This window comes from Brassica oleracea, chromosome C9 (assembly GCF_000695525.1).
Source record: "Brassica oleracea var. oleracea cultivar TO1000 chromosome C9, BOL, whole genome shotgun sequence".
NCBI classification, from domain to species: Eukaryota; Viridiplantae; Streptophyta; class Magnoliopsida; order Brassicales; family Brassicaceae; genus Brassica; species Brassica oleracea.
In genome coordinates, this window is record NC_027756.1 from 7,856,311 (window position 1) to 7,865,114 (window position 8,804).

Below are 8,804 nucleotides of genomic sequence, written 5' to 3' on the forward strand. Positions count from 1 at the left end.
TATACATAGTATACTATATATATTTATATTGTTTCCATTTCAACAACAATCATAAGTATGTATTCCATATATAATCTTTTATAATTTATATCCGCACATACGTGCACAACAATGTTAATTAATGTTATTATAAACATTTAACTATAATAAATTTTAAATTTTATTAGAATAGTTTCTTACGACTTTTATTACAATAATTTATTAATACAAAATTGCACATTGACTTTATTATTATGTAACCAATATATTACTAGTAAAATTTGTATAAACAATACTAAAAAAACTTTTCTGACTATTTAACTCGCCCTTCATGTTCTTAAACCATAACTCTTATATCAGATTCTGGACGGGAACAATCGCAATAGCAAACACAAAAACCTTACTTAATAAATATGGTCGTCAATACTTTACTTCGTCACCACGGCATTGATTTACAAAAGCATTTAGATAAATAAATATCCTCAGTAAACCACTCTTTACTGCAATTGCTCTAAACTCAAGAGAGGCTTGGCAAACTAGAACTATATGGGAAACACTATCATCGTCACACGGCTAGTCTCACCGGTCTTGCGATGGTTCTTTACGCGGTGCAGGCTTGACAAAGGAGAACTCCTTGGAATGATTTTCACCGTCACGGCTAGTCTCACCAGTCTTGGTCTCTAGTTTATCTTGCTCAACCTTCACCGCAAGCTCAATACCTTGAGCCGCTGGCATGGCTGGAGACATTGGCGGAGTCAAAGCTTCGTTGTCTGTGTCGAGATCCGATGTTTCAGGGTCAAGTCCTTCGTATCTCATCGAATGCCCTGTGGTTTTGTAGCGCTGCAATGACCTTATGGACAGAGAAGACCTAACCGTTGATGCCGTAGGGCTCACGCTTCCGTCTCCACCTAGTCTCTTGGTGGTGATGCTAGCTTTCCCGCCTTTCTTCTTCTTCACGGCCATTCTCCATTTCTTGAGCGCCTTTGATGTTTGTTCGTCGAATACAGATTTCTTCATCCGTGAACCCATCTAAATGACACATACTTTTAAGTTCAAAGTTCTAAAATAGAAATGCTATATTTTAATGCTATGAACAAAGGGAAGTTACCTGAGTAACGAGTGCGTAAAGAGGGAGTGTGATGTAGCTGCAAAGGCATAAGACTCCAAGACTGCAACACAAAAGAATCAAGATCCGTGTGTTTGTTGCGATCACAAGACACTGAGTTTAGTTAGATTCTTACGCTATGGCTACTTTTACAAGGGCGATCTTGAAGTCAGGATGGTAGCAAGAGTTTTTCCCAAAGGAATACTGATGGATAAACAGAAGGATTAGTCATTCTTGTTACAAACAAAGGAAGTCATTAAAGAAAGGGAAGAAAAGTCTTTTAAGTTGTTGTTACCCATATCCAGAAGAAGTATGTGATCTGAAACGCGTTCTGCAAAAGATAAAAAGAAAAAAAAAAAAAAACATTCAGAGAGAAATGGTGATGGTTGTGTTGCGTCTTTATACACAGTTTCTAAAACGTACCTGAAACAAGGCGAAATGGATGAGATGGAGAATCAACTGGGGACGACGGAACCAGAAGTACTCATCGTTGCCTTGTACAAGTGGCATTCCTTGAACCACTGCGTGTTTATCCGTGATCCCAAGAGCCATCCTTGTCATGATGGCTTGAAGCTTTGTCCCTACAGCTAAGATTATCTGAAAAAAAAAAACACAAAGTTTTATCAAAAAACTGTGTAATCAAGAAGTTTTTTATTTTAATTAAGAAAAAATATCTTACGATAACCGGCAGTGCAGATCCGATGTACAAGATCTTGAAGCCTGAAACGCCAATCAAAGAGATTAAAAACACAGTCCACTCAGTGATGTATCTATCATACACTCAAGAGTCTGACCTTCAACATTTAGGAGTAGGAAAAGGACAAAAGATGCCCACAGGACAGGGCTGCGACAAGAGGCAACCGTGTTAGTGTTGCAAGAAGGTAAACATAATCTACTTAGCTCAAGTGTTGTAAGAGAAGTTACCTGACTCCGACGACCAACTTGAAATCATCCTCCAAGGATCTTTTAATATACTTCTGGAAGTTGAACTGACTCCCTGGAGCAAGATGAACCTGCACAAACCAACAACATAAAACTCAGCAAGAAACATTACAAAATATCTGACTAAAGAAGCCTAAACTGGAGGAGACTCACAGCTATGAATCCATTTCTCAATGTCAAGTAGTCTGTTCTTCCGACAGATCTGAAAAATTGTCTGAAAAAACATTCCTGAAAACGCATTGAAGTTGCAGAAAGTGAGAATTTTGACCAAGAAGAGTTTCCAACTTAACATTATCTATATAAGCTGAGTAAGAAGAAGAGGTTGATAGTTTCTTACTACATAGAAGAAGAATGGAATCCTAGTCCAGAAGCTAGTGTGCTCTCTCACGAAAGACGTTTCGTGTGTGAGCCTAAATCTAGAAGTATCTGCAAACACACACACACTTCAAAGTCACGACCAGAACTCAGGCAAAGAAAGCTTCAAAAGCCAAACCAAACATACCTGTAGAAAACTCGTAGTGATGGGATGATGTCTCTTTCTCCCAGTGTTTCCATCCTCGAATCTGAAAATACACACATTCTATGAACAAAACCAAATATTGATAGAAAAATAAACTGAGATGCCAAACTATTAAGTACCTTTAACCTCCCAAGCATCATGGTCAAGAAGCTGTAAACAACATGAAAAATAGCTAAGAAGAATATGAGTATATGCAACTGATGAAGCGCCTCGCTGGAGATAAGCTGCTCATAACCCTGGCACCATCATTAAAAACATAACAAGATATTCTCAGCTACACGCCATTGTTTCATTTTCACAGCCTCTTGAACAACAGTGAAATAACTCTCACCTCTTTGCACTTTGTGGAAGATGTTTCTGATAGGAGCCTGTGCTCAAACCACAAGAGCTTCCTATGGCCTTCTCCTCTATCATCTTCCTCCTTTTCAAGGGGAGCAGGAGCAGGGCATGGGAGCATGGTGTGAGCAACATGCGAAGGGATACAAATCTTCAAAATGTAGCTTGATCCGAATGTAAGAAGCAATGAGATGAATCCAAGCACCATCAGCTCTGCAACAATCAAGAAATGGAGGTGAGATTCAGATTAAACCTAACCAAGAAAATATCTAAAACAATCAACTGAAAAAAAAAGACAAAGTAATTAAAAAAATATATATATATTGCGAATTTTCACCTGATTTGATCTTCTCCAAGGCATCGAGAAGAGCTTTCTTGTGACGGTCCCATAGAACCTGAATCAAGAACAAAAGTTGGCTTCAAATACAAAGATATTAAATCGAAACACTATGAAGCCCTATTAATTCACATAAATCGAAAGAAAAAGAATCTGACCGTTCCAACTTTGTGAATCAGCTTTTCAAGAACAACGGAGACAACGATGAAGAAGGTGCAGACACCAGCAACAGCCCAAGTGGGCGTCTGATTAAGCTCTCTCTGCACCACTGTCTTCTCATCCGACGCCGTAACAACCACCACCACCGTGGAAGCAAAGAACCACCAGAGACAGAAACAGATCATCCTCCCAAGCAAAGAGCCGTTGATTCCCAACATAACTAACAGTTCTGTCTTTCTCCCGACCAAACTGTGTTAGTTGTTGTACCTGCTTCGCTACTTAAACAAAACAAGAAGCTGACAAAGAGTGATGATGACTTGATGAGCTGTGTCTTCGAGTTCACATTTGCCGTTTTGTAGTTTCACGCGGTTGAATGAAGTCTAGAACTTTGTTATTTTTTTTTTGGAAAACCCAAATCAATGGAGGACGCCAGAAACGAAATCTGTGACCGGAGATTACAGATCTCCGCAAGTTTTGTGTAATTTGTGAGAGAGAGAGAGAGAGAGAGAGATAGCTTTCTTTAATAATATCATTTATGGGTTTTAGGCAGAGGAACGAAGACGACAGGAGACAGTGAGTGAGTTTTAAAGCGCGTGGAGTTTTTTTTTTTTTTTCTTTTTGAAAGCAGTGAAACATGGCTTTGATTGATCAACCTGATTGATCAACCTGCGCTTTTAATGCCGTAAGCGAGAGCACTAAACCCTAAAAGGTAAATGTTAAGCCCTAAAAATTAAACCCTAAATATTAAATCATAAATTTTTGGGTAAACCATAAATTCTGGATAAATCTTAAATCCTAAACTATAAACACTAAATCTTAAAAACACTAAACCATTAATCTTAAATTCTAAACCTTTGTATACACCATATAGTTTATGGTTTATCCAAGGGTTTAGTGTTTAAGATTTAGGGTTTAGTGTTTTGCTGACGTATTTTTTTGCAACTATTACTACTTTTTATTTTACTTTCTTATTTTAAAAACATAATATAACTTGCAAATTCTTATTATTTTGGTTTTTTTAAATATATTGAATATGAAATAATAAAATACTATTGGTTCGTACACGTAAGAAAAACTCAATAGCATTTTCATACTAGAATATTTAATTAAATTTAGTAACATTAGATTCTCAAAATATTTCTTGGATAGTAAGGATATTTTAGAGCCACATCCGTAATTTTCTCATAGCAAGTTGATAATGTTAAAGTTTAGGTTATAGTTAATGTTAAAGTTTAGGTTATAGTTAAGAAAAGAAACAATGGTTAACTATCTTCATAGTTGACCAATCATAAGAAAGAAGGAAATACAGATCTTTAGCTCTTTTTTTTTGTTTTCTATGCTTTGGCTTTCTAGTCTATTTCACATTCTATCTAGAAACACAAATCTTTAGCTTTTTGGATTTTATTTATTTCTTAAATAAAACCTAAAAAGGCTCTTTCTTAATTAGCGTTCCCCACTTCCCCTACTCGGTCTGAACCTGATTTACAAATTATTTTTATTCTTATTGTATATTTTCAAAGCGCAAATGACTTTTTTTTTGAACTTTTACATTAACTGTTGTGCATCAAGAAAAAATATTTTATGATGTAGTACACTTTCATGTTGGCTTTTCCGGTGGATGTCTAGATATAATCCAAAAAAAAGAGGCATCAATTTATTTATTATGACAATGTTGCTTTTGTCGTTCTTCACCTAACCGAATAAAGCATTGCATGTTGATAATCACCTTCGCATCCGGTATTAGGATGTATACTACCTGTTTAGTGATGCATTATAGAAATAGATATAAATCCAATTATTAGATACATGTTGATAATCACTTTCGCATAATCGCATCAAGCTCTCTCTAGACCAATTTTTCTCATCCTCCGCCATAACCACCAGGTCCACCGTCCACCGTCCACCGTCTACCGTATCCCCTCCGCTGAGCAAAACCCACCAGAGACAGATACATATCATCCCACCGAAGCAAAGAACCCTTGATTCCCAACATAACTCACCGTTTGTTTTCTTCCACACCAAACTGTTTGGTCTACTTGAACACAAAACAAGTAATTTGTAGAAGTTGACAAAGAGTGAAGATGACAAGCTGTTTTGGATCCACATTTGAGGTTTTGTTGCTTCACATGGTTGAAAAAAAATCTACAACTTGTTACTTAATTCGGAAACACAGGTCAATAAAGGATGCAAAAACGAAATCTGTATCCGAATATTATAAACACCAACAGATCCATAAAAACTTCCAACGGAAAGCAGTAACTACCAAGTAATGGCCGAGGTCCACAATCTCCATATCACTTTCTCTGCAGAAGACGTCGCACAGCTAAATCCATCTCATCTTTAGAGACACACCTCGAAAAGATAGGAATCAACCTCCAAGAAATAAAATCCTCCACTCGATCACTCCCGGCTTCAACAGATCTTCTGAAGCAATGCTTGGCATGACCAGATTAACTGTTTTCGTCGCAAAAGAAACATGGACTGTGAAAGTTTCCGTCATCTACACAATAGCTTCCTACAAGGCTACAACGCAATCCTTGGTAAGCCATAGATCCACTCGATAAAAGTCATTCCTTTGACTTATAACCAGTGTATCAAATTCCCCAGTTACGATATTCAGATACAAACCCTTCCAGGTAATCAAAGGGCAGCAAGAAACCTTCTGGCCGCCAAGGTAAAACTTGGAAAGACAGCCTCCCTCGTCAACACAGAAGCGAAGCCAATCCAAAAGATCGATCTCGTTGAAGGAGGAAGTTATCAAGGTCTGCATCTATAAAGATGATCCAAGCATAACAATCAGAATCAATGTTTATCTCGCCGACGAGCTGAAGGACAAAATCATCTATTTCCTTAATGATAAAATCTCAATTTTTGTGTGGTCCAAGGCCGACATGAAGGGAATCGATCCTTTCATCACGACCCAGAAACTCAACGTATACCCAACAATCAAGCCTACAAGGAGGAAGATAAGGAAGTTGGGTCCGAAACGGTCAAAAGTGGTCGACGATGAAGTTGAAAGATTACTCAGCGAGGGATGAATAACAGAAGTAAAATATTCTAAATGACTGGCTAACCAAGTTATTGTCAAGAAGAAGAACGAAAAATGGCGGGTCTGCGTTAATTTCACCGATCTAAACAGAGCTTGTCCAAAAGAAAACTTTCCCCTTCTGCAATATCCACTGTTCGACCGAACTACCACTACATCACCATATCCCTGACATAGTTGGTCAATTCCTAAGTTCGAGACAACAATACTTCCTGCTCATAATGACTGATTATTTCACAAAATAGGTGGTGGCAAAGCTTTTGTCCAATTTGCTGACAAAGAGATGTAAATCTTTGTTAAGAAATATATCATATGTCGACACGGCTCCCCTACGAAATCGTGACCGACAATGGCTTGCAGTTCACATCAAACAATTTAAGAGGATTCTACGGGAATTTGCTTCTACACTTCCACGCCGAGGTGTCCGCAAGGAAAGGAACAAGCCGAGGCGATGAACAAGATCATCATCAATGGAATCAAAAAACGACTCGGCCTCAAGAAAGATCATTGGGCAGACGAGTTAGATTGAGTCCTTCGGTTGCACAGGACGACGCCGAGAGGTGCAACCAACAAAATACCTTTCTCATTAGCTTACGAAGTCAAATCTATGGCTCATGCAGAAGTCAATGTAACCAGTCTACGCCGACCAAAAAATACCTCAGCTTGGTAAACTTAACAAGGAAATGATGCTTGACGCCTTAGACGAAATCGAAGAACGCAGAGACCAAGAAATCCTCTCAATTCAAAACTACCAGCACCTTGCCGAGAGCTATTACAACATGAAAGTTCGAGCAAGGCCCTTGGAACTTAACGACCTCGTCTTGAGAAAAGAGAGCAGGTGTTTATCAGCTCGAGACATTGTTTGGAGAACTCGTGCCGAGGACATTGAACTCCATGATCCTCAAGCGTTCCTACAACCGAAAGCGTTTTTACTCGTTAAAAAAATAACTATGAATGGCTTGATCTTATTTGGGGGTATGTAGGCAGTCTTAACAAATTCAGCCGCAACAAAATAAACATATACACATACACAAAAAATAATTAAGGCAAAATTGTTTGCCGAGTGAATAACAGCCACGACTGTCACATTCACTTATTCTAATCAGGTCCAGATTACACGGGTACGTCATTTAACCAGATTAAACCGAGCTTCAGAGATCATTGATTCCTGCCGAGACGAATCGTTATGCCGACTAAGAGACAGTCTCACCAGTTACTTTCACCTCTCCAACTTTCCACAGCACAAGCGTCTCGCCGAGTGAATGGCAGTTAACCTTGCCACGAGAAACTTTGAACGTCTAGCGTGTTGGTGCAGATGAGACGACGAAAAACAAGTGCAGAAAATAAAACACACAAAATTTGTTAACGGGGTTCGTTTCCTACATCCTCGGGACCTCGTCCAGATTTCATTGACTTAGAACAAGGAGCAACCTACAATTGCTATATGATACAACACACACACTAGTGTTTACCACTCTTTTCTAAGTAGCAATCTACAAAGATTAGAAATCAAGCACGCATGCATAGATCACCATCCGGCTCACTGGAGCACATTGTCTTCTACAGCTGCAATCTTCACAGATCTCTTCAATGAAACCGCCATTGCTAAACTCCCCCTGAGTCTAGGCTTCAATCTTCCACTTCTCGGAAGTACTTCATCAAGTACGTCAGCATCCAACGCACACCAGTAACACCAAAACGCTTGATCACCCAAGCACACACAAAGCTCACACGAGCTACACAGGATGACTAACTCCACCACACAAAGCGCCAACTCAAACGCCACCAAACTAAGTCCACATCGGACTCCATCAGACAATGCTTCAGAATGTCCTTCGACACCAAGCAGTACCACACACTAAGGAAACCTCTATCTCTCTTCTATGAGGTCTAACTTTCTCAGAAGGCACGTCCCTCCTTATAGAGCAGACCAGAACTTACTCGAGGATGGCTACACGGTTGTTCCTGAGCTTGAGCACATCGACACCGCTTACTTGATCACATGCCACATCCTGTGCGACGAGAGCACATACAAGTTCGCCGACAAGGACGGGAACACTCTCTACTGCAAGCTCCCTCTTCCTGGGTTAACAGACTTCACAACCTTGGAAAACATAGTGTTCCTGCCCGACGCAGAACACTTGCGCGATGACCCACGTGCGCCAGTTCCAGATGCGAATGCGGCCAGGGATGATGTGGAGGATATGGCTCCACCTGCTGATGGTGCTTATGACCTGAAGGACCTCACGGATGTTACTGATGATCACGCCTACAGGCGTTGGATGGTGGACTCTCAGAAGAAAAACAACAGCCTCATGAAGAGGATCCTCAGAGCACTCACTGGAGGCTGCATCGGAAGTCAGGATGAGCAGACGACGCA

General features: G+C 39.6%; 1 protein-coding gene across 1 annotated transcript; it reads right to left on the minus strand.

Moving 5' to 3' along the window:
- Window positions 1-364: 364 nt before the first annotated feature.
- On the minus strand, window positions 365-3,596 carry LOC106319216 (MLO-like protein 8). Its single transcript, XM_013757479.1, has 15 exons — window positions 3,378-3,596; window positions 3,220-3,277; window positions 2,878-3,095; window positions 2,666-2,782; window positions 2,529-2,589; window positions 2,364-2,452; window positions 2,180-2,254; window positions 2,009-2,097; window positions 1,879-1,928; window positions 1,764-1,804; window positions 1,508-1,681; window positions 1,380-1,415; window positions 1,221-1,288; window positions 1,088-1,148; window positions 365-1,008 (listed from the first exon to the last, which is right to left on the minus strand). The coding sequence occupies exons 1-15, from the start codon at window positions 3,594-3,596 to the stop codon at window positions 559-561; spliced, it is 1,806 nt and encodes a 601-aa protein (XP_013612933.1). The 3' UTR covers window positions 365-558.
- Between the last annotated feature and the right edge of the window lie 5,208 nt (window positions 3,597-8,804).

Excerpts from the sequence above, each read along its gene's own strand:
- LOC106319216 (XM_013757479.1), bottom strand. The coding sequence starts at position 3,596 with ATGTTGGGAATCAACGGCTCTTTGCTTGGGAGGATGATCTGTTTCTGT. Across the intron at positions 2,255-2,363 it reads TTCCATTCTTCTTCTATGTA|GAATGTTTTTTCAGACAATT; the intron begins GTAAGAAACTAT and ends ATGCGTTTTCAG. Across the intron at positions 1,289-1,379 it reads CATACTTCTTCTGGATATGG|TATTCCTTTGGGAAAAACTC; the intron begins GTAACAACAACT and ends TTTATCCATCAG.